We start from the raw sequence: 26,455 nt of genomic DNA on the forward strand, positions 1-26,455 counted from the left end.
TACTGTATTTTTTCAATTAAAAGATACCCAAAAGTACTCTAATTGGAGAGGAGCTAGATGTTTTGATGTTACTCAAAAATGTTGTGAACCCCTGCTTTGGACAGTCACCCCAGGGCAGCTACTGTCTTGAGTAGCTTGAATTAGTTGAGTCCACTGAAAAGAACAGAAATGCTATGCAAAACTCAACCCATAACAGAACTGTATTAATTATTTTCTTCTGCAGTAAGTTTTAGAAAACAAGCGTTGACTACAAAGGAGAATTTGCCATCCCTGACCAAATACCACAGTAACACAAAGTAGCACTCAATGAATGAGCAAATTTCTTCACACTGGAACTTTGGCTTTCACTATAGGTGAAAATTGAAAAATGCAAAACCATATGGGAGACCAGGTCTCACTTCAACTGAATTTTTAATTCACCATTTAAAAAGCTCTCTCTCTCTCTCACACACACACACACAAACATTCAAGAGTGAGTCATCTCACGACCTGTGTGTCAGCTGTGTGTGTGCATAAACGTTTATCCCTCTGAATCAAGTCATCATTATTTCATTATTGAAATATTCTCTCAGATTGCCTGATTTCCAGTGCCAGTCTCCTGGGGTAGCTAGGCAAATAAAATTCCATTTACAGAAAGACTGTGATTCAGAATTGATAAAGAGAATTTCTTTTTTTCCCCTTAAGAGTTCTCCCCTCCTGAACCTAAAATACATCAAACAGCCTTGAAGTGTCAGAGGAAAGGAGAAGATTTTTCAAAAGCACTGGGAAGTGGGTGGCAATACATGATTCAGATTTTCCCAGTGAGGATGAGAGGCTAGTGGGGAGAAGAGTCAAGGCCCCATTTGCCGCCAGTTAACACCTGACGATGAATTTCCATATCATTGTTTGTCGAGACAGACATGCATGAATGCATGAAACGCGCAAAAATAATAACACTTCAATCTCAGGTACACAAACATACTTAAGAAAGAGAAGTTTTATTAGGGCAATTTCACTTTATTTTTCCATACAGCAAAGTCAACTACTGCAGTAATAATAAAATAAGCATAAAACAAATTGCAGCCCAAGACAAAATACATAATTTTAAGCAACTACAAGCAGAAAGTAAGTTGTGATTACATAATAGTAAAACCAAGCACACCTGTCCTTTCAGCAGATGAAAGTGTAGGGTTGCTGATAAGTGCAACATTATAACCAGCTGGAGTGAAGGCTGGATACACTAATTCAGTAAACAAGTGCCCATTATCACATTTGCTTTTTTGAGTGCTTCTGAGTTGAAAATTAAAACCGTGAAAATTGAACTGTGTTTTACCTTTTTCACCTGCTGAAAGAACAGGCTCCTACAGCAATTAAAAAACAATCACATAACAACTATAGCTACGGTGTGCTGTTTGGTTTGCCTGTTTATGGTTGAAATTTTGTGAAAGTCAATACTTGTTTTGAAGATTTTTTTTCTTTTTTTTTTTTTTGTGAACAGTAAACCACTGAAATTGGCAGAAACTGATTTGAATAGTATATGTCCTTAGTATAGTTCTTTCTCTCTCTTTTTTTTTGTTGTTTTGTTGAAGTTTTAAACATGCAGTAGTTTTTGAAAAATGTAAGGAATATCTGATCCATGATTTCACCTTAATGGTTGAAGGACCTGCTATTTTTGGTAATGATCTTCAGGCAGATTTGGCCCAATGGAGTTTTTGTCAGTCATGAGATCTTGGAAGGATGGCATATCTTTCCAGCTGAAAAAATCCTGGCAAACTACAAGCTGTCCACAAAAAAGCAAAGCAACATGTTTGAAGGGGTATGGAGTGCTAACTCTGTGCCACTTTTGCAAGCAATTTTGCTCAGTCTGTCATTTTATTAGCCTTAACAAAACTCCTTGTAATTATAGACGTTTTTATTCAAAATAAGATCTTACTATTATACAGGTTTCTCTCTTTTGACTATATACAGAAGTGCAAAAAGTCAACCTTCTCTCTAGACGTTCCAACATGCTAAATTGCAGCATAATCAACCCTCAAGAGTTTGCACACACGCTATAATTCTCATTACGTAAACTTTGAGTATTTGGATTATCAACAAAAAGTCCCTTGTTCTATTTATTGATTATGCAGCTTATTTATAACAAGGCCTGATATTCAGGGATTTCAAAAATATTAAACAATACTTTAACATTTGAAATGGATACAGTAGAAAATAAATTTTATTCTAATATCTAGGATCTAGATCTTCTTATAATAACTAATTACAAACAAAATAAATCATCAAAATATTACTCAATTGTCTGCCAGGATTGTTGCGATAGCAACAACTTAACTTCTTACTTAGCAATGATTATATATTTATAAGATATCCATATAAAAGATCTTTGTTCTTTAATGAAAACTAGACAAGAACTAACAATGACTGACATTCTTACACTTTTAATATTAAATCAGTAAAATATAAATCATTTAGTTAACAATACGAATATTCATATGACACTACATGTAATTCAAAACTGAGTATGTTATGAAGGAAAAAACTACTTTTTTTTTTGTATTTTGAAAAGTTCATCGGTAAAATCTACTAAAACAAGAGTCTATAAACTGAAATGGTATTCAATTGTTAATAGAAAATGAAATCTAATAAATGTAGGAAATGAAAAACTACACTTTAACAAGAAAAATAAGTAATATTCTATAATGTAACTAACTACAATAACATGTGGAGTCACCATTACTCTCTTAACACGATTGAAATTACATTGGTATGGGTTCCAACCCGTAATGTAATAATCTAAGGCTTTAATAGATGTACAGTACAATCAGTAAAATCAACACATCAGTCTTATATTAGAAAGCATCTCTCTCAAGCATAAAAACTTGCAGTAAACTTGGAAGTATGGAAAGTTCTAGAACTGAACTTTCACTTCTCCCATTCCATACTAGAACTACCAGTGACCTGGCCCCTACTTCAGCAATTTCAGAACTGCTGAACAGAGCAAAAATATCCTTTACTAGCTGCAACATCCAAACCACAAAAAAGGAATTCCTTTGGATGAATCCATTCTTAAAAACTGAATGCACATCTATTTTTTTTTTAATTTGTAAAAGGCTTTCTAAGGCTATAAGCAGTAAATCTGAACAAAACAAAACAAAACAAATCACATATAAAATTCACCCATGTACTTAACCCACCCAATGACTAGGTTAATTAAACATTTCCCATTTTCATATTTTGGTTTATCATGCATCTGATGACAGTGCTGCTTTCTTCTTTGTTTAGAGTCACTATTTTAAATGTGACTGTGATGAAGCATTTAAGCAAATGTGAAACCATTTTTGCAAAGCATTTAGAGTCTTCTGACTTTTGACAGAGCTATAAATAGAAGCAAAATAATTTCCTCAAACTTTTTTTTGTTATCGTGTCTCAGAAATGGCATATCCCTTTTGAATAACATGTTATACAGTATAGTAGGCATAAATATTACACTACAATGCATTAAAATAATTTTTATATATATCTATTATATATAATCTCCAGTATGTGTGAGTTTATCTGTATTGAGAGAGTCTGTGTTGTGCTGTCTATTTTGTTACTGTAAAGTTAAATCGGCCATTTCTGAGACAGCTTTGGTTTCCAAAAAAAAAAAAGAATGGTGCCCTTTGACTGATTAGTACTAGCAAATAAGCAACAAAATGTGGCTCTGAAAACAATAACACTGAAGAAATAATACTCTAATTTGATGTACAGTCTATGGCACTTCATGAGAATCCTTAACAACATGGTACTTAAAGCCATGATGTGCTTTAAAAGATACACAGTTGTGGTTTTGCTTGGCACATTCATCTCTGTCAGATCCCTCCCTCACCACATCTTAAAATCTATTACATTAAAAATATTACTCAAACAAAAATGACTGTGCATGCACGCTCTCATCTATAATGGCAATTTTAAATACAAGGTGCACCTTTGTTATTTGTAAACCTTGAAAGAAATAAACTTATTTTTAAAAAATTATATCTTGGTCTACAGACGTACCAATACATAATAGAATCATGGTTACACCATAGTCTGTCTTTTCAAGATGGCATGAATATATAGGAAACTAATTAGGTCTGCATATTTGAATGCATCACTCTGTGCTAGAAAAGAAAGACAATGTTGTTCTTTTAGACAGGAGTATCACCTCAGCACAAATATCAATTAAATGTACAAAGTGTATAGGCAACAGTGTGCAGTGGGTTTCCTTGTTGTCTTTTCTTCTGGTTAACATGCAGTATGTGGATGTCTTGTGGCTGAGGGGTTTTTGTGTGTGGTTGCTTGACGGTATATACAATATGGCTAATGACCTCGTCCTTTACTCTAACCAAGCACACTGTCCTTTCCTCTTTAGTACGATCTACAAGGGAAAAAGAGATAACCTTCTGTTAAAACAGACAACATCTAACAGCAGTTTCCCATATACATTCAACATGAAAACTGTATTTCTTGGTTTAAAGAGTGAACACAGGAATGGCAGCACCTTCATATAAAAACAAAAAACACATCGCAGGTACAAAGGACCAAAATGTGTTTATTGTCTCTTTGAGAATAAAATGACACTCACAGCTTCATAAAATTGTAGTCTCTGAACAAATATCAGCCAATACACATCTTAAAGTATAAAACACATTTGCAGAATCAAGGGGCATAATACAGCAGAGCTCTTTTTAGCACTATCACTGTGGGACAGAATTTACAACTCACTTTACTTCTTTCTAAAGTTTAATAGGTTTCAGAAGTAATGATTTGGCCCACAAAATTAAAATCCATGAAACAGTCCTATTAAACACAATTTGTTCTATGTGGATGCTGGATTAGCACAGTATGTGTTTGCCAAAAAAAAAAAAAAAAAAACGATGATACTCTAAGTGACTGCTTTGGATAATTTGCAGTTTGGATTTTTTCTCCTAAAGGCAAGAAAAAGAAAAATCATTCCTTATGCTCTTGACAAATTCAGGTTGAACTGATATTACAATGTACTTCTGACTTAATAATTCCAGCTGTTACATGAAATTTGTTCCCATAGGATCTTTACATATTCAACTATGCTTTCATACAACTTGAGAATTAAAAAAAATCACCATTCTGGCTCCACTCAAAAACCATTCTAAATATTGCAGCTTCTCATGAAAATGTATAGGTATTGTTAAATAAACAGAACCTTAAAGAGCTTAAGTTTCAATACTGACATATCTACTGTTTTGCTAACTGATGAACTCCACAGCCATTTTGTATTTTTTCTGAACCTGAATTATTGCTAAGAAACAGAACTTGTTTACATATATACATACCTAACTGACTATAAAAGGTTGAAATGTGTGTTTTTTTTAACATGTCAAAAGAAGAACTCTACTCCCAAACCTATGTACTACAAAGTGATGTACTATTATATTGTACAGAATAATAAACCTTATTATCAGAACTGCACTGAGAGAGCTTATGAAATAAAAATCAGTTTCAGTCATTTAATTCATGATTGCAGCATGCTTTGGTAGTGCTTCTCGGATTGAGTTTATCATTCCTTTATTTCAAGTTGTGTCTGTCTTCTTGTGTATGAGTTCATCCTTTGACAAGCTCTTCCTATGGATTATTATTACAAGGGCCTCTGAACTGGTTTCCTAACACTATCTCCTGATTCAATATCCTGTCCCTTCTTCTATAAGCCTCTGATATCTCCTTTCTCTCTGCATCAACCTTCACTGTTCAAATTCACTTAATTTCTGACTCAGTTAGGAAGAGTTGCTCCTTCATCTTTGTTCCTAGAGGAATTTGTTCACAGCTCTCTTATTTTAATGAAGAGTGCTAAAATTTCCATCATCGTCTCATTGACTGTCGATCTTTATTTCATTGACCTGGTAACTAACACAGAGTAGCTAACACAAAAAATCCTTTATAAATGTGTTAATGCACAGATAAATGAATGAAAGGAAGCAACAAAGAAAGAATGATCACTCGTCTTATTTACCAGATTCAGTTTTAAGCATTGTATCTCTTCTTAAATATAAAAAGAAATACCTAATATAATTCTGAGCAGGTAGATAACTTGTATGAATGTATAAGAATAAAACATGTTCTAAAAGGATGAAACATGGTCATCTTTGCAAGTCAATGTGTCTGAAAAGAAACCACGAGACTTTCAAACTATTTGAGCAAATATCCAGGTAGATGTGTGCGTGTGTGTGTATGTGTGTGCATATCTGAATGCATGAATATATTTAAATCAGGCTCCTTATATCCTAATGACCCCGCTGTGGTGAAGCATGGGGTAAACTGGGTACATGTTCTCATTTAGGATTTAGCAAGAAATTTTTGAAGAAAATAAATGCTGACCTATACCAGGGATCAGCAAACTATTGCGTGTAAGCTAAATACTGCCTACTGCCTATTTTTGTGTGTGTCCAACTTTTTGTGACCTTATGACCCATAGCCCACCATGTTCCTTGGTCCATGGGATTTTCCAGGCAAGAATACTGGAGTGGGTTGCCATGCCCTCCTCCAGGGGATCTTCCCAGCCCAGAGATCTGTGTCTCTTATGTCTCCTGCATTGGCAGGTGGGTTCTTTGCCACTAGCACCACCAATAAAGTTTAACTGGGACACAGCACACCCTTTCATTTACACACTGTCTCTGCCTGCATTCATGCTACATCAGCAGAGCAGCCCTATGGCCCACACAACCAAAAGTATTTACTATCTCATCTTTGAAGGAAAAGCTTGCCAGTCCCTGATCTACACCTTCTATTTAGTTTTAAGCTGTATTTTTCCTTCACGATTGTGCTTATTTCTAGTACAAAATTTTTAAAAATGTATATATCCTCATTTATGCATTTAAATATTATGCATATTTAAATGACATTAGCATATTTCTTATAAATTCATACATTAAAATTCCTCAAAACCCATCTAAGATAAAATTGTGAGTTCTATATAAATACATTTTTTGAAATTTTGCAAAATTTTTTAAGTGCATTACACAATTGTTATCTTTAAAAGAAAACCACCATGAATATACACTCAATATTACATAATGAACTTACTGTTTAGTGATGAAAATTCTACATCTGGGTAACATACTTGTGGCTAGTCAGATGTTCGGCAGATATTATGGGTATCTAGCAAATAAAAGATTATTTAATGAATGATCCATGCAAGCAAGCAAACAACCAAGAGATGAAAACATCTTAATATTAAATTTTTTAAGAAAGTGAAATTCAGCTGTGAGGTGACAGTCCTTATCTGATCAACATAACAGTAAGTTAATGTAAACTTAATGCCAAAGTAGCAACTCATTGTTTAAAATCTTTGTGTTAAATACTATTCTATAAATGTTATCAGTTTTTAGGAAGTAAGAGAAGTAAAACTATCAAAAATTCATGCAGAGCAGTAATTGAAAGAAGCCCTTTTTGTTGGCCTACACACACGCACCTGTGGTTTCAGTTATTCAGTATTCTAGAAAGCAAAGTAGGCAATGTCTTGCCTTTTTTTGTGCAACCAATTTCTACATTTTCATTCAACTTATGATATCTAACATTTTTTTTCCAAGTTAAAAATACCAGGTAATAATTATTAAGGAGTATTTCAAAAGAACCGGATAAAAGCATGTAAGTCTACTTCAGAACATATTCCTGAATCCGGATTGCACATTTTATTGCATTTTAAACGGGCAAGAAAATTACAAAACTTGACAGAAAACACAGTAAGGAACCAATATAGAGGTGACTTGTTTCAATCATCCCAACAGCCAACATTTTCCAATTTGTAGCCCAATTCTCCTCTACCCAGAATGATGACTGCTATACTGGGAGAGGCAACACGGCACAGGTCCAACCCCTAGTGACCCATTTCTGGCTGTGTAAACGTGAGCAAAGCGCTTCATTACTCTATACTTAGGTTTTTTCCTCTCTAAACTGGCACTAATCTCATTTCAGCAAGGTTGATGGGAGAAGAGTGAAATCGCATACATGAAGGCATTTTGTTGCTGTTTCCATCTAGATGTCCTAGACTAACTACCTCAACGTATTACAATCCACAGTCTGGAGTGTAAATTAGTATGGCTCTATTTTATTTCCATTTCTCAGCTGACATCTTTACACAATTTTACAGCACTGGCAAATGGCACGAAAATGTGCTCCAAGCATAATGAAGCTTCTCATACCATTTTTCCTGCTGCTGCAGGACAGGATGTTGCACCCAACAGTGTAGAAGCATCAAGGATGGGGCTGTCGAAACATACCAAGGACCTTCAACACCAATCGATGCAGATGAAGGGCCAGCTATAAACTTCTGCATGCATGCAGGCTGCATTTTGTGGCATCAGCTATTTCCAGCATCGCTAATGTACTGTAGGCATATACATATGTATGTATATGTAGATATAATATATGTGTGTATATATATATCCGTTCCCTTTTCTTTCTTCTGGTTGTCGAACAGTATGAAGACCCAAGATTATGCATGAAATGGTCACAGCACAATGCAAAAAGTAAAGTGTCCCCTACAACCAAGGTGGCCAAGGGCATGTTGAAATTTGCTTTGCTGTAGTTCTGCTTACACCAGCAATTCTATAGTCATGCATGGTACACACAAGAGAGTTCAGCATCACTGATCTGCACCATAAATAGATTGCATTGAATCCATTAAGAAATTTCTGCCATAGATTACTAACATGCCACATATGCACAATCTAGCATTCTTGTAAATGAGTCTGATGTGTTAGCAAAAATCCAAGGCTATTTTGACAAACTTCAGAAAAACTAATGATTCTTTGCCAAGAAATGTTTAAAGCTTGTCTGAAACTTTAAAATACATCCATTTTGGCCTGCTGCTTTTGAAAGTTTTTAGTGACTATACTTATAGTTTATAGTTCTTCTTCAATGGTACATGGCGTACTGCAGAAACAAGGCTGGCTCCTCCTTACAGTGATAACTGCAAATTCAAATGGCATTTAATTGGTCTTCTTTTCCCAAAGGGGCAACACGTTGATATCCATCTGATACTGCTTGTTTGTTTTGTTTTTGAGATTCATTTGGTTATATTTAACTTGGTCTGTGAATTATCTGAAATTGATTGGACTCTAGATATTCCATATGCTGATAACCCTATTGAACTTGCTTTCATAACAAATCTATGTATACTTTCAAGCCAAAAACTACTTTACATAAATTTGATTTTGATTCAACCAGTATTTTCTAGACTATAATTTTAAATAGGAGCTAAAAATGCTGGCTGAATCCATGCAGATTTTAAATTCTAAATATTTTAATAATTATTTTCTTTTGAAAAATTACATTATGAAATTTAAATTTCTGAAACATATTCCTTTTACTTAAAAAACAACCCTGTGTATTTGTCACTCCATAGGCTTGTATGGAGCACAGAATGACTCTAATTGCTATACTTGGTGCCTTCTTCTTCCTTCATAACCCTCTAACATTTATGCTGAGTAGTTACAGAAGTAAGAGAACTTATGAATTTTATTTTTTCACTTAAATCATTGAGAATCAAAACTTGAACACTTACTTATTTTAACTTATTTTGAGTATGCAATCTGCTTATCAAATAAAACTAATGAATTTATAACAAACTCTATTTACAAGAGTGGTTGTTTGTGGCATATATAGCACATTTAAATATTTTGTTTTTTATTAAGAATTTAGGCAAGAAACTATATATATATATATATATATATATATATATCTCCAATGCTTATAACAAAACCCTTAAAATCACCTATACTTTTAAAATTACTTTTTATTATATAAATTTCAGGTGTACAGTACTATAGTTCAACATCTGTATACACTACCTGATATAATTTCGATTGGTCAAAATACCTGCATGATTTTGATTTGAGACCAACTGAGAATTGCTTGTGTAAATATCATTTTAGTAGCTTTAGAAATGGAGCTGCGACAACTTTGGAGCACTTATAAATGGCATAAAAGCATTCTGCTGCTCATCATAGAAAGAATGTGTAGGCCAACAAGAGGTATCTTTGAAACCCCATGCTATTAAAGCACCCTCTACAGCCCTCACGGACACACGATTCCCCACTGACCTCAATGGGAAATCCACGTGCGCAAGGGCTGTTGGATTGAGCCCTATTAGAGTTGGTTTTTAAGAAACAAAGCTGTAAATTAGCAAACCTGGTTGGCTGTGGCTGTTGCAGCGAAGGGAACACTTGTGGCAGATGTTGTTGCTGCGGACACAGTGGCTGGCGTAGCACCGTGCACCATGGGAACTTTCGGAGGGAAAATCATATAAGCAAACATACAGAAGAGTGTAGCAATATGGAAACCATGGCAACATGGAGGAGATAATTGGGCATGGTATTTATCACAGCAGTAAGCCATGTGACGGGACATCATCACCAGCGAGTGACATGCAATCACAGCGCAAAGCAGGACAACATTCCAAGGAGAGAGGGGGAAGGGGGATGAAAGAGAAAAAAAAAGGGGAAAAAAAGCTTGTTACCATCAAATCAAGAAAATTGACACAAACAGGCTTAATTTGCTAAGTCAACACCAAGAATTTTATATAGTGTTCATAGTTAGACATTCAAAATCTAAGTCAAAATACAGATATTTACTTCATATATACAATTATCTGTTTTTGAATAAAAGTATGTTTTCTTATTTACTATTATAAAAATATACAATATATTACTTTTATGAGATAGTTTTTTTTTTTTAACACACCAGAACTCATAGTCCAATCAAAATCCACCAAAGGTGACTAAAGGAAACTTGTGTGTAAAGAAAACATTTATGTGAGTCCATGTCAATTAAATAGAAAATGGCATTTAATTGACAGGTGTTAGTAAAAAGGAAATGGACTTGCCCAATAGATAAAAGTTAAACTCAGCAGTGGATTTTGAGGGGCTGTGAGGTGCACCATAGGTTTAAGATAATCAAGAAACAAAGCTGGCACCTACCAACACTTGTAGCGGGTGTCATGCACAATATTGAGCCTGCCCATCATGCATTGCAACAGGAAGGTGGATTTGAAAAGGGAAAAGAATTAAAACATCCCATCACACGTGTAATTAGGAAATTCATTTGAACAAAGAAGAAAAATTGTTATTATGGGAACAGTGGCATGTAACTGTCAGCACAATCAAATCATACAATAGCATAGTGATCAATTAGAACTAGTCTCAAGGGAAGAATAAAAGCCAGTTTAACTGTGTGCTGGTACACTTTGTTTCTCTTAATTGCTGCCTATAAATAAAAGTTAATTTTTTAAAAAAAATGGAAACCTGCTTAATTCTTTTAAAAATAATACTGCAATTTGTTTTGTTTTAATCTGGTTACTGGCCATCTGGTGGCTTTGCTATTTCTGACTTTTTAACATATGAATTGAGCACATGTTAAATAATTAAGAGAAATTTACTAAGAGGCTAAATAATTCAACGCACAGAGCTGACTTAATAATGTAATGAAACCAAAGCACTCATTTCATTCCCTTAGTTTTATTTATTTCCCTATTCAATGTAGCAGCAACCACACAGAAATGCAAGGGGTTGTGATCCATCGTATAGGAATTTTATTTGGAGGGATACCAAGCAATAAAAATAAGGCATAAGGAGAAACTGAAATTCTGCACTGCCTTAGTTTGGAATTTAAATGTACAGAAAACATTTAGATGGGACACACTTTCTTAAAGTCTCAAACTGATTTACTTAGAAGGTATCTGAGAAAGCAGACTGGTTTTCCTTGCTATTTTAAACCTTTAAGACTTCTCAGAATGGCAAGTGTTCTATGAAATTTCACATTCAAAAACGGTTAATTAGATTCGAATAAAAACCCTCAATGGGGGATAATGAAGATATATACATTGCATAGGGGGTGTTGGCACTGATGTTCACAATCGCTCCACCACAACGTTAAAATCAGCATTACATAGATAGTGCCTGTTCTCTGTGCCATATAAACATTGGAAAATCTACCTTATCTTACCAAGCACAGGGTACTTTCCCATATACTGAATTACTGTTCTTTCTATGAGATTATTTTAGACTCCTAGGTTTTAAAATATCAAATGATTTTATATTTCTATCTAAATCTTGGCACATCCTATTTACATACTGGCAGCATCTGGGATGAACATTTGTTAGAAAAAATCTGCCAATTGCGTCTTGTCAGAGATGGCCCTACAAAACAAAGCTGCCATTGAGAAGCACAGATTACTTCACTGGCATCCTTGTAACAGCTGCAATTAGATTGTTATCACAATTAAGACTGTGGGCACAATGATCAATGATTAAACTCGGGAAGAGAGCTAGGGAGCCATTCTCTCAGGTGGAGTAGTATTACACTGATAAGCATTATTTATTAAGACACTTGAAGATCTCTGTCATTTGCTACCACTACTGAGTCAAAGCCTTGTGGAAGACAACAAAAACAAATCAGTGATAACTGAGACCAGTAATTTGAGACAGTAGGGAAAGCAAACTTTAATATCCTAGATTCTATGACATCATTATCCTCCAACAGTTGGGTCAGAAGACTGGGAAAGAATGAATGAAAGGTGAGTGAAAAAGAATAATGTGGAATTTGAGAAATATTTGTTTTAAATACTGTCCAGGGTAAGTTTTAAATATATTATTTATTATTATGCTGCAATTTGTCTATATGCTTCATCCCATGCAAAAGGAAGGCTGCACATGCTGAAAATGAGTTAACCTTATCCTGTCTCTCTCAAACCCTAAAGCTTTTAGGACTTGAATTTCAGTTTGAGCTATCTTCCTCATTACCATTAAAACCAATGCACACAGTTTTGAGAGGGATTTGCAGGAAATAAACATAAGGCAGCAATGAAAATACTAGCCAGGGTGCAGTAACTCACAAATATGAAGACATAATGCTGTAGGACCCACTTACCGAAATCAAAAATCACTTTGGAAACGACCATAATAGCCATCTTTACATCAGATTGGTTGGTTTATGAATGATTGCATAAATAGCCAATTGAAATTTTTTCTTCAATTTTCAGCATAAGGTAAAATTTAAGTGAATGAATTTGTCAATTTCAAATTTCTCCTACAAAGGTATTTGCAGAGCAGAATGGTGTGCTTCTGAGGAATGCAAGATGTTAATTACATGATTTTTAAATTGAAATTAAGTTAATTTTTATGAAGATTCAGAAAATAAAACTAGGAAAGTAGTTTACCAATGAGATGTATGTGTAGTTCAAATCAGTTCAAGAAGGGAAAAAAGCAGAGAGGAAAAAAACTATAGGGATTTTGTTGGAGGTTTGCATTTACATGTGGTAATTCAAGCTTATTTAGGTGTATTATGATAGGAGTAAAAAGCTGATTTAAAGCCTTCTAAAAATGCTCTATATCATTTAGAACTAAAAGCTCACAATCAATTGAATTATTCTTAAAATTGATGTCTAAAGAAGAAACAGCTTCATATAATTTATTTTTATAATCTGTTGCATTATATTTTGTGTCTCTACTGAGTTCAGGAAAAAACAGTGCTTACTACATTCCTGGCTTTATTCCAAACTCTTAGACCTGTTTGTAAAAGCGCTTTAGGAAGATGTTTTATTATATTATGCTTAAAATTAACTTAAACATAACTTTATGAAATAATTACCAGTATTATCTCCTTTTTATATATGAAAAAAATTAAGTATAACTTATGGTAGACTGTATTTAAACTTCCAAGCCAGATTTATAATCACTATGCTAAGGTTCAAATAAACCATCTTTATTAACTTCATTAATCATACTAAAAGTGATAATTGAAAGTTTTGTTTTCTTTTCTTTCTGTAAAAGCAACCCCATCCCCTGCTTCTCTCCTCTTATTCCAACCCCTCAGGAAAGTTTTCTGGACTTCTGTTTTCTTCTTTCTAGGAATGTTTGCTCAAGGTGAAGCTGAAGCTGTTGAAAGCAAACTTATTTTTAGGTTTTTAAAAATCATAAGCCTACAATGACTGAGGGCAATATGCTAGGAAGAGAAGTATGCTTTTGCGGATGCCAAGCGGGCAAAAAAAAGGTGAAGGAAAGCAGAGAGAAAAAAATTCTTCCAGACTCTGATGAGAAGCGTGCAGGGCCCCTCGGTAATTGGGCTGGTGGTGTGTTCTTTCACAGCAGCACTGCCAGAAGCAGGCTTTCCAGGGAATGGGCTGCATGGGAGGCTAAGGAGCTTAGGCAAGGATGCTGGTACCCAAGGCAGGCACAGAAGCCTTGGAGCACCTGCATTCAAGGGATCTTCTAAGCATGGACAATGATTACATCAGCAATGGCCGGTGCTGACTGAAGAATGGAGACTGGGTAACCTGTCTCAGACTACTGGACAGCATAGGATCACCATTCGAGTAGAGATGGGAAAGAAGAGGAGATGTGAGGATGGGAATTCTGGAATTTCAGTGGTGCCTGATACATCTATCCAATACTGAAACTGAAGTTTAGAATTGGACTTAACATAAATTCAGGAAAACAAAACTGATGTAAATAAAAGTGTTATTTCATGAAATTTATACCTACAACATAAGTAGACATTAGATTACATATACTCTGTATGAATAGTAAATTTAGTCTTAACAGGTAAAGGTAAAAAAAAATGGACTATCCATTTAAAAAAAATAAAAATTTCTTCAGTGTGAACATGGTCCAAATTACTTATATTTATCTTTAAATGAGATGGAGGGTATAAAAGCAAAAGGCTAGAAAACTTTCTTGGGAGAGGTGGGAGTGGGATGGGAGATGCCCTGAGATGTAGTTGATTGAATGAACAGAAAGATGGATGAACGAGTGAGTCAGAGGATGTGCAGTGCTAAGTCATTTCAGTTGTGTCAGACTCATTGTAACCCCATGGACTGTAGCCGGCCAGGCTCCTCTGTCCATGAGATTCTCCAGGCAAGAGTGCTGGAGTGAGTCGCCATGGCCTCCTCCAGGGGAATCTTCCTGACCCAGGGATCGAACCCGCATCTCTTTTGTCTCCTGCATTGGCAAGCAGGTTCTTTACCACTGGCACCACCTGGGAAGCCCAGGAAGAAGGACAGGTGGATGGAAAACAGGGAAGGAAAGAAGAAAAAGAGGAAGAGAAGGAGGTAGGAACAGAAAGAACAGATAGATGGTTACAAGGATGGATGGATAAATGGACAGATGAATGCATACATGGATGGATGCATGGATGGATTAATGGATAGATGGGTAAAGGCCACATAAGACCAAGTTTGTTCTTAAAAGTTATGGTATATACTAATTTTTCTTTACTAGTTAGGTGGCTTGCCATGCAATCCTGATCTTTTGCTAACAACCTGTTCTGTATACAGTTACCTGCTCCAAAGATTTAGCCAACCATGCTTCACTGTAATATCAATGAAATAGACCTAATAATCCCTGATGTTATTATTGAAGCAACAGACTACAGAATTCTAAAACTCTAAACTGCAAAAAATAAACAGCTTCCTTTCTCTGCTGCTGCTGCTACTGCTAAGTTGCTTCAGTCGTGTCCGACTCTGTGCAACCCCATAGACACCAGCCCACCAGGCTACCCCGTCCCTGGGATTCTCCAGGCAAGAACACTGGAGTGGGTTGCCATTTCCTTCTCCAATGCACAAAAGTAAGAAGTGAAAGTGAAGTCGCTCAGTCGTGTCCAACTCTTCACGACCCCATGGACTGCAGCCTTCGAGGCTCCTCTGTCCATGGGATTTTCCAGGCAAGAGTACTGGAGTGGGAATATAACTTCCAAATTATAATATTGTGGTTAGACAGGATGCTCTGATCACAGAATCCATCTATAGGTCTGCAGAATAACCTAGACTTTGGAAAATGAACTTCCTTTTCCCCCATATCACAAGAGATGACACATGAATTTATGGTAGGATAGATTTTTTGTAGTTCTCAACAATTCATTGACAATATTTAAAAATGGACAGATTTCACATATAACTGTTCAAAAGTCCAGAGTATCTGGGAAATAAATCATAAGATCTAGCAATACTGGACACCAGAGCCATCACATTGAGTTGTATACAACCACCCCATAGTCACAAAGGCTATGACATATACGGAGCCACGAAGGGTGTCCAGCGCACAACAGGTACAACCTACCCGGCAAATAGTCTTCTAAGGCAACAAAAGGCTGTCTGAACACTGACTGTTCCCTTCAAACTAGGCCTAAGCTCTCCTGCACCTCCCAGACTCCGCAGCTTCAAATTTACTTCTTGCTTCACTTGTTCATATTTCCTGCCTGGCTTTTAAGGTATTTGGGTTTTTATATTTTCTACATTAGATTTCTTTCCTTCCCAGCTGTATGATAAAGTGGTTTGGCAGGAGTATAGATGGGCTATCCATTATAACTTTTTAATGTCATTGTGGCACATAAGTACCTATGAGATTAAAAATACTCTGAAGGAATGAAGGAGGCACTACCTACTTCTATGTGATGACAAAAAGTTAATCTGCAAGCTCTTTAAAACCGCGTTACAAATAATCCTTACTTGATATTACTATTGCAATAATTACATATTGACTATAAATATAAAAAAAATTTCTGATGCAAATTTATCATAAAAAATGCAAACATCTTTAAAATTTCAGCATATTTCAATATATTATGGCACATTTTATTTAAATTAACAATGCTTAGTTTCTAGACAGAGAGGTAAGTATGACTCTGATTTATGAAGGTATGTATTGGTTTTCCCAGAGTTGAATTTTACCTAGCCTCTTTTGCTCTATCCTATCTACAGACTAAAACCCATTCCATAGAGAGACTATGGTCATAAATCAGAGTCAGACATGTCATACAATTAATGATTATACTTATTTAGAAAAGTCTTCAGTCATGTGAATGTTGTTGGAGAAACTGAAGCAAAATCTACTTGATAAAAGAGATTATTTTAGATTTCTTTAAGTAACATATGGAAGAAGTTAAATTTGTTTTCACTTTTAGATTTTTAAATAAAGAAACTGTCATTTCTAGTAGTAATGTTTCATTTAGTGAAATAAACTGACAAAAACAGTTTTTAATTTATTCAAAAAGATCACAGTAGTTACCTATAATTCCTTGAAACTTTGTCTAGTGATCTGACTATAGAAAAATTGATAGATTATTTGTTGGAGATAGCATAAATCCGGGGAGATGGAAATTTATACTAAAGCAAAACAAATTATTTCTGGAAATCTCTGAAAACATACATATGTTGAGAAAAAACTTTTAATTTTATAAAACTTAAAAGAAATGTGACTTTTCCTTCAGAGTACAACAAATACCCAAAGATCAAATGACTTAATTTCTATTCTAAAATGGACAAACTGCAACTTGATAGATACTATTTCATGAGTACAAATATAACTTTATCTGTGGTGCTAAGGCAGGTTATTTCAATTAGTGGAATATTCTATTCTAGTTCACTGAATGTTACTACATAGTCTACACATGGATGGCTAGTTTTCAAAGAGGCACTGTATAAAAAGCTGTACTTGGCCGTAAAAACTAATGAGAATATAATTTATTCTCACTATTAAAAAACAAATTATCACATTTCCTCAATGTATTTTGAACCTGCTGCTAAGTCACTTCAGTCATGTCCGACTCTGTGCGACCCCATAGACAGCAGCCCACCAGGCTCCCCGTCCCTGGGATTCGCCAGGCAAGAACACTGGAGTGGGTTGCCATTTCCTTTTCCAATACATGAAAATGAAAAGTGAAAGCGAAGTCGCTCAGTCGTGTCCGACTCTTAGCAACTCCATGGACTACAGCCCACCAGGCTCCTCCGTCCATGGGATTTTCCAGGCAAGAGTATTGGAGTGGGGTGCCATTGCCTTCTCCGATTTTGAACCTAATGCACTGTAAATACTGTTAGCATAGTATAACATACTAATGGGTCTGTATCTTTGACATACACATCTAATCATAAATTTATCAATTTAATTAATAAAATTATTTTATTAACTGAATCTCTTAACACACGGCGATTTTTAAGAAAGATTAAGAGATGAAGAGGAAATAAGATTAGAGTCTCTGGTTACTTAAATTCTAGATTATAAGGAATGTAATATGTATTGTCTGAAGCAAATGAAGAGTAAGTAAAAATAATAAATTTCCAGGTAATTAAGTGACTGATTAGTTTATGTTTTTAAATTGTAAATCTTTGTGCATAGTTCTAGAGTATGTTTATGTTACTAAGTTGAAATCAACTGAAACCACAAATGTGTAACTCACTTATAAATGTAAACTTCACTGGGTACTTAGGGCTACTTCAATATTAGCTCAGGAGCAAAAACTTTAAGTGATGTATACTGATTGGTACCAATAAGATTGGAACAGAGTCAGTTTTTTATTCTCCACCTTGAAAACAAAAAGGCTGAAAAATAAAAACCAAAACTGAAGTGTAATTTCATATAATTCAAATGAACTCTGGAATCATGAAGGCAAAGGGGTCTTACAGCAGGAAAGGGTCATAAAATAGCTTGACAGACATGTAACAGTGTTGAGGAAAGAGAGAAAAAAAAAGAGAACTCTATTTCATTTCAAATTACACAAATACAAATAAATATACAAAATATCACTGACTTCTCATCCATTTTTCGTTAAGCTAAAACTCTTAGTTTTTAAGGAAAATCATAGGAGAGACCTGAGACAACTTTTCATCTTACCTTCCACCTGCTCTACGGTTAAAAATGACTAGGGGCGTGGCTTATCTGCTCTACCAATAGCAATCTACATGCATTATCAGATTTACTTATTAACAAACTCAAACGCCTTACCTGGTGGGAGAAATGCTGTATGCTGTTGTAACTGCATGTTGGCTAGAGCCTGTTGGTATTGGAAAATACCAGTGTTAAAGACTGCTGTGGCACCGTTGGTTTTTTCAAGAGCAGGCCTCTTTGGTAATGGGGGAAGTACAGCTTGAGGAATTCCCTGTTTAGTGAGTGAGTATAAAAAACAAATACCAGTAAAAAGAGAAAAAGAAAAAAGAAAAATCAGTTGAAGGCTAAAATTGTTAGGAAGCATGAGCAAGCAAGCAGCAGAGCACTTAACTACCCGAGGGAAAAACATCCAATAAACAAAAATTTAAAGGGGGAAAAAAAAAAGCAAGATAAAAGCTTTAAAGGAAGCATTATTTTTGTTTTGGAGAAAAAAAAAACCCCACTAGTATGAGAGCACATGTTATAATGTGTTAAAGTGTTTTAAGTCCCATAATGCTTCAGGCTTTCTGGGAGAAGCCATTGATTTGGGAAAAGAAGAAAAGCTGCACTGCGAGCTCCATGAGGATTGACAAGTATAAGCAATGTTAATAGTTAATCGTACGAAGTGACCGAAACTGGTAAAATAAAACCCAGCCCCACTCTGCCCTCCTCCCCAAATCTACCTGAACATGCACATGTCCCAGAGCATGCAAGTTTTTTTTTTCTTAAAACACTGAACTATAAATATTAAAAAGTCAGTAATTCTATCACTAAAGCCATGCTAACCAAACAGGTACATAAATATACAGTCCAAAAATACATTTTTAATGTCCTTCAAATACTTCATTAGAACATTCTACAATGTAGTTAAACTGAATGTGGGCTGCTGGGTTTTTGGATTCTTTCATTGTACCACATCTGTCCAGGGACTTGTTTAGTCTTTCTACTAATTTTGTCAGGAAACCACACTCAGTTTTCATTGTACTTTACAACTTTATAACAGAAAAAGGAATATATATTTTTAAATTGATTAAAAAAAAAAACTTGTATCTACAATAAAGCTACATGCCAAGCTAAAAGGTGAAAGGTCATAGTACCAGGTCAAAGGTTGCCTCGAGGGGTCGCTTCAGTGATTTGACAGCCGACTGAGTCTTAATTAGCAGGCAGCGAGCACATGATGGCAATGGGCCAGTGGGGTTCAAGCGCATTAACATAAACAGCAAGCAGAGGTGCATCATGGGGGCAGCAGTGCATTTTTGGGTAGGTGAGAAAAAACAAATAAAAAAACAAATCATCGGAATGCCATATACAACGAATAACAAGACTAAGCATGCACAATAAAGGCACTACTGAGTTGTTATTGGGAGGATAACTCCTCTTCGTAGTTAATTACAAACAAGATACTCTAACAGAAAAAAAAAAAAGAGAGAGTGGAAGGAAGAGAAGAGGAGAAAGTCTGCCTTCTGTATTTTTGCTCAAGTATCCATAAACAAACACAGAAAAGACCTCTCCGTGACTATTTGACTGTGCTACGAAATACCACACAGGGTTCTTTTTCATGAATAATTTAACAATTAAGTCATATATTTATGTAAAAAAAAAAAGGACAACATTAAAACAGCTAAGCAAAGAACAAAACTGGACTCATCAAAATCAGCTATTAGATCACGTTAAATTTTCCCTTCATTATAGTTTAGTTATCTGTTCTAAATGATCCATTTCTAACTCTTCCTTCAGTCCTGCTTTCTCCTCTCTATGTAATGGCATAGGCAAACATCTCTAGTTTTACAGGTCTGTTTATGCCACAATATAGTTCAAGATAATCTAGATACGCAAACTGCTCAACATCTTGTACGGAAACCTAAAACCAGTTTTGTTGAAGCAATTCTCCTAAATAGTTTCAGATTTTGTTATGGTTAAAGCAAGATAAATGTAGAGAAGAGCCTTGATGTGCAGAAGAACACACCGAAGGAAAACAATGGCTGATTAGATAGCACACAGAAATAAGAGGACCAGAAATGGCAGTATCGTTAAACTGAAAAGGAGACAGGTGTTCTGTACAAAGCAGAAATTTCAGAAACCCTATATCCAGAGTAAGACAGAGTATTAAAAATTAGGCCAAGGGTAGGAGCAATCTGAACCATTTGAGGAGTTACCCTCACTTCTCTGAATGGTCACTTCATTACGTATTATCTGGGATACCTGAACAAACATATCTTCAGCAAAAAAAAAAATAAAAAATTTAAAAAGGTTAATAAATGAATAGCTTGTTGTCAGATACAGCTGTTCACTGTTTCTGTGACCGTTCACAAGGACTGAGCTAAGGTCTCTACTCACCATGGCAGCTGCAGTGGCTGCAGCCTGTGCTGCGGCAGCCTGGTTGACCTGGTATTGGGCAGCCTTGATCTTGGCTTGCAGATGTGCGGGAGGATGGAAGTATTTGCACTTTTCCCGAGAGCATCTCCCTTTGATGTAATCCATACACACGGTGACTGTGTTGTCATTGGTGTCAATCATTGTGCTGTCAGCAGGATGGGCAAACCGACAATCATTTTCTCCTCTGTTGCAATTGCCTCGCTGGTACTCTCGACATACCTATGGGGTCATAAAGTGCACGAAGGTCAGTCATTATGGACAAGTGGAAACTTTCTCAAGATTTAAAGTGCAGGAGTGGTGACAGAAGGCTACAGGTGAAAGGGGGAAAGAATTTGCAAAGGAACCACAAAATAACTTGAAAACATTGTGTGTGTGTGAGTCACTCACTCTTGTCCGACTCTTTGCGACCCCATGGACTGTAGCCTGCCAGGCTTCTCTGTCCATGGAATTCTCCAGGCAAGAATACTGGAATGGATTGCCATTCCCTCCTCCAGAGAAACTTCCTGACCCAGGAATCGAACCCTGGTCTCCCTCTTCACAGGCATATTCTTTACCGTTTGAGCTACAGGGAAGTCGTAGTATACTAATTACAGCCCCATTTCAATAAAATGTCCATGAGGAAGAAAATGCACTTAAGATACTAACTATGGTAAAACATCTAATTTAAATAAAGTTGATATACTTATTCATTGTTGTTGTTCAATTGCTTAGTTGTGTCTGACTCTTTAGTGACCCCGTGGACTGTAGCTCACCAGGCTCCTCTGCCCATGGGATTCTCCAGACGAGAGTACTGGAGTAGGTTGCCACTTCCTTCTCCAGGGGATCTTCCCAACCCAGCAACTGAACCCGCAACTCCTACATTGCCGGTGGATTCTTTACTACTGAGCCATCATGGAAGGCCACACTTACTTATTAGGAAACAGGAGGAAATAGTAACTTTGTAGTGAAGAACTCTATAGACACCACTTAACCAAACAAAGTTAATATCACCAGTAATAAAGACATAATGATATCACATATCTACTGATATGATGCACTGAAAAAAGGTTACAACATCACATTTGTTGTATTATTGCTGAGAACGCATAACCTGAATTTAATCATGACAATACATTAAACAAACTAAAATGGTAGGATGTTTTACAAAATGACTCATCAGTACTCTCCCAAAGTGTCAAGGTCATGAAAGACAAAGAAAGACTGAGATACTGTTATAGACTGAACAATCCTGAGTCAGAGGAAGGATATTGGTAGGACAATGGGTGAAATTTGATTAAGGTCTGTAGATTGGTTAATAGCAGCATATCAATGTTAATGTTCTGGTTTTGTAAGCGGTAACATGGTTATGTAACCTGTCAATATTTAGATAAGCTGGGTGAAGGAGATGCAGGGACTCAGTTCTATTTTTGCAAATTTTATGCTAATCAGAAATAATTTAAAAGTTAAAGTGTAAAAAGTAAAATGATAGCTTTTTTGTAAAATGTTTCTAAGAGCTATATTTTTGATCATTAGTTATTCACCGGGTAGTGAATGTAAAGCAGATGGAAAAGGATTAGTTTTTGTTATCTGTTTGTTTTATATCTACTAATTTTGAATAGGGTCCCTGGAGAAAAGGTGAAAATGGATTATTTTACATCCATTTGCTTGATTCAGACCTCTTACTATTAAAGGTTGTTGGGGATTTCCCAGGTGGCACAGTGGTAAAGAATCTGCCTGCCAATTCAGGAGATGTGGGTTTAATTCGTGGGTCGGGAAGATCCCCTGGAGTAGAAAGTGGCAACCCACTCCTGTATTCTTGCTGGAAAATTCCATGGACAGAGGAGCCTGGTGGGCTACAGTCCATGGGGTCGCAAAGAGCTGGATGCGACAGCACATACTTTATAGCTTGTCAAGGTGCTTGCTCTTTTTAAAAAGTTGCCAGCACTTTCATTCAGGAAAGTTTGACCTTTTTACCACAAGAGGGCCACCTAAACACAGAAAGTCCTTTTGATATTTTTATGCTCATATTACTTTATGCTTTAAGGATGTTTCCTTTTTGTTTTTCACAAATCTTTTACAAACGGAACAGATACAGTCCCTGAACACTCTATTTTGGAATTCATGAAGAAAAAAAAAAAACAAGGCAAACTCTGCTATGATTTAAAACACAAAGATTTTCTTGGATTTACGTACAAAAAATGATTTCATTCAATTCTAGGTGTTTCCTCCTTTTATATACATAACCCATTATTGAGGAAAATGATTCCTTTTAAAAAGGCCTCTATAATTTGTATCATGCTTCACGTTAAAAAAGAGCATCTTGTACCATTTAGAAACCTCAAGCTAAAGAAATGCATCCTATCTACATAGCCAAGTCAACTCTACTCATCACTCCAATTTATATAATTTTAAAAAATTATTAAATAATTACTCTGTGCCAGATACTCCGAGAAATATGAGGAGTAAAAGACGACTTAGAAAGTTACAAAAGATGCTACTTTTTTATCATTACATTTATCTTCTGGAATAGAAGAAAACAAGGATATCGAAGAGTTTATAATTTGAAAAGGAAACGTGGTTAAGCTGTTTTCCGGAATTCTTGTCCTCCACTCTCACTGAGCATGCAATCAAGCTGTGCTGCTTTCTAAACCACAAATCCCCACTTACTAAATTAGACTTCTCAAAGTACGAGGAGATTTTAAATACGGATTAAGAACTTTTCATGTAGATATGTAAAACTTATGCATAAGCAAAAAGGCCACTTTTCTGTTTAAAAAATCTATGTCAATTCAGCCTCTTCCAACATTAAACTGTTGTTCGGACACTACTACTATTAGCTTCTCAGTAATTTTTGCTTTCTCGAATATGCTCACAAAGAATCTGGCGGCAGCTGAACCAACACCCTTTCCAATTTCTCTTACTCTCTGCCACAATGACAAGAAATAACATCTAAAGGTAGTCTATCTGCAGGAGCCTGAATAACTACTAAAATCAAAGATTTGTTATTTTCCAAAAGCAATTACGCCAGTGTTTGTGCCAGAAATTTAAGCATCAGTCCCCCCAAATAAAACCTGAATGCTGGGCTGATTTTGACTTTTTATTTCTCTGTCTGTCTCAATGTTCTTTTTATTTTCAGGAATATGAACTTACTTACCATCAGGTTGCATAAAGATGGTCATTCTAAGACCTCTTCTGGTCCCTGTCCATTTGCTTTATACCGATGTATATGTATGTTTTGTATAAGTTAGTATGTGTGTTTTGTGTAAGCTAATAACTGGTTTAGTACAATTTTGTACTCTTTACAGTCTTGAAGGATTCATTTAGGGAGAATTCTAAAAAGCACTTAAGCAGAGTTGATAACTAGCAGTCAGCTTAGAATCTTGTCCTAAAGTGACTGTTTCACTTTTTTTGTTTTTAATCCAGCTTAATGTTTCTCCTGACAAGAGAAACAGAATAGAAGAACTACACTGAAATAGCTTTTCTCCAATTATTCTTGCCTTTGAAAAAATATAAAGAAGAAACAGAAAATCTCTTGTGTAAACTTGTACTGGTGCGAGCCGAAAGGCCCAGAGGGGCTAAAGAATGCTGCCAAGCTTTAGGTGTACATCTGGCTTACTGGAGACCTATCTCAACAGAACAAACCTCCCACAGCTTTTCACCCAGATTTTTCTCTAATAATCAATACATCTCATTTCTAAATAAAGTTTTTCATTAAAAATAAAATGAGATCTGTTTCTTGACTGATGAATATGAGTTTGGCCTGGTTTCTCTGATAAACTCGAGAAACTGTAGGGTGTGCTGCTCTCTCAAAGAAATGTCTTAGTCTGGTACTGCATTTGCAAATTCTAGTTGACAGACAAAATTTCAACAAATTTAACCATCCAACTCAAATCAGGATAAGAAAGTTGCACAATTTACCGTATAGAGAATTTGTAACGAAGATTAAATTTGAAAATCCTAACAATGTTATGGCCCTTTTTGCTATTCCCATCTAATCTTCTGCACTAAAGTATTTCTTAAATAGTTGTAATTAGAGTATGGTTATTACTTGGTGATCTGTTATTGCTTGCTGATGTATGTAAACATTCTTTTTGCCATTTTACTAAATAGTGTCCACAGTGATTATTTTTGCTGACTGAATCAAATTCCATCCAATAGGTAGGCACAGAATAAGTAACTCTTTCAGAGAACATCTAGATTATTTCCAATATTTCCATACTACAAATAATGTTGCAAAGGCTACCTTCAAGATCACACCAAAAAAATCATTCTATAAGGATGAATATGTAGAAATGGTATTAGTGGGTCAACAAATACAACTACTTTTACAGTTTGATAAGTGGTTTAAAACCTAGATGAAAATAATTCCATCTACTAGCTAACAACCTTCAATCAAAAAGGATGTTTGTAAGTGTTAACATAAGACTTGCTCTGGAAATCATGTAAGTTTTGTAAACTTTCATACATAAAGGCTAAGAAGTTACTTTCACAGTAAAAATCATCACTTTGATAAAAATATTTACTGAAAACATTAAAGTAGTAAATTTCATTTCCAGAAAAACATCTTTGGCTAATAAACTTTAAATAATCAAAAGGAAAAGCAATTAGAAAAACTTCCTAAGGAAATCTATGTTAATTCTACATAAACCTTCTTTGTTAATTAAATAGCAGTGGTAGTATGCAAAGAGGACAGAGTCTGAAAACAGAAATTTTGGGTTCTATCTAGTATTTTTATTTACTAGTTACGGAATCATGAATACTGAAAAAATAATACATAGATAGCTTAAAACATACTATACAAATCTGGTTAAAATAAACAGTTCTGTTATGTGATCTCAATTTTTTATAAATATGACAAACATTTCAAATCGGTCAAAATAATAATAGGTTGTAAGAAATGAAAGTGTTAGTCACTCAGTTGTGTCTGACTCTTTTGCAACCCCATGGACTACAGCCTGCTAGGCTCCTCTGTCCATGGGATTTCCCAGGCAAGAATTCTGGAGTGGGTTACCATTTCCTCCTCCAGGGGATTTTCCCAACCCAGGAATCAAACCCACGTCTCCTGCACTGGCAGGCGGGGATTTTTTTTTTTAACTACCACTGAGCCACCAGGAAAGCCCAATTGAAGTCTAATGACTAATATTAAGGAGCTTAGTTAAAGATACATATATACCTGTTGTTCAACAGTTAAGTATCATGGATGTTTTATTTTCTATTAAATTTGAGCTAACACACATTTTAAAACATAAATACTGAATAATCAATTATTTTATCAAAGAATCCATAGCATTATAGGTCATGAATATACAAATATGAAGAAATTATCTATGTTTCAAAAAGAATTCAAATATCCATATCTTAAAAGTGTGATGATTAGGGGAAATGATCTTGGTTAATTGCTTGTATAATTACATTCCCAAGATAAATATCTA

The 26,455-nt window shown here is 35.3% G+C and overlaps 1 protein-coding gene across 6 annotated transcripts in view; it reads right to left on the minus strand.

Moving 5' to 3' along the window:
* Positions 1-998: 998 nt before the first annotated feature.
* MBNL1 (muscleblind like splicing regulator 1) overlaps positions 999-26,455 on the minus strand; it is a 157,405-nt gene continuing 131,948 nt past the window's right edge. The window contains exons 4-10 of one of the 6 annotated variants that reach the window (XM_068972155.1): positions 21,006-21,263; positions 19,766-19,819; positions 18,747-18,900; positions 10,953-10,988; positions 10,165-10,259; positions 7,057-7,131; positions 999-4,378 (exon numbers count right to left, since the gene is read on the minus strand). In XM_068972155.1, the coding sequence (XP_068828256.1) occupies positions 7,075-7,131; positions 10,165-10,259; positions 10,953-10,988; positions 18,747-18,900; positions 19,766-19,819; positions 21,006-21,263 (654 nt within the window). In that variant the 3' untranslated portion in view covers positions 999-4,378; positions 7,057-7,074. Of the gene's footprint in view, positions 4,929-7,056; positions 7,132-10,164; positions 10,260-10,952; positions 10,989-18,746; positions 18,901-19,765; positions 19,820-21,005; positions 21,264-26,455 lie in introns of all 6 variants that reach the window. The other 5 variants (XM_068972170.1, XM_068972162.1, XM_068972190.1 and 2 more) reach the window with 5 other exon arrangements.

Source organism: Capricornis sumatraensis, chromosome 1, assembly GCF_032405125.1.
Source record: "Capricornis sumatraensis isolate serow.1 chromosome 1, serow.2, whole genome shotgun sequence".
In the NCBI taxonomy this organism is placed as follows: domain Eukaryota; kingdom Metazoa; phylum Chordata; class Mammalia; order Artiodactyla; family Bovidae; genus Capricornis; species Capricornis sumatraensis.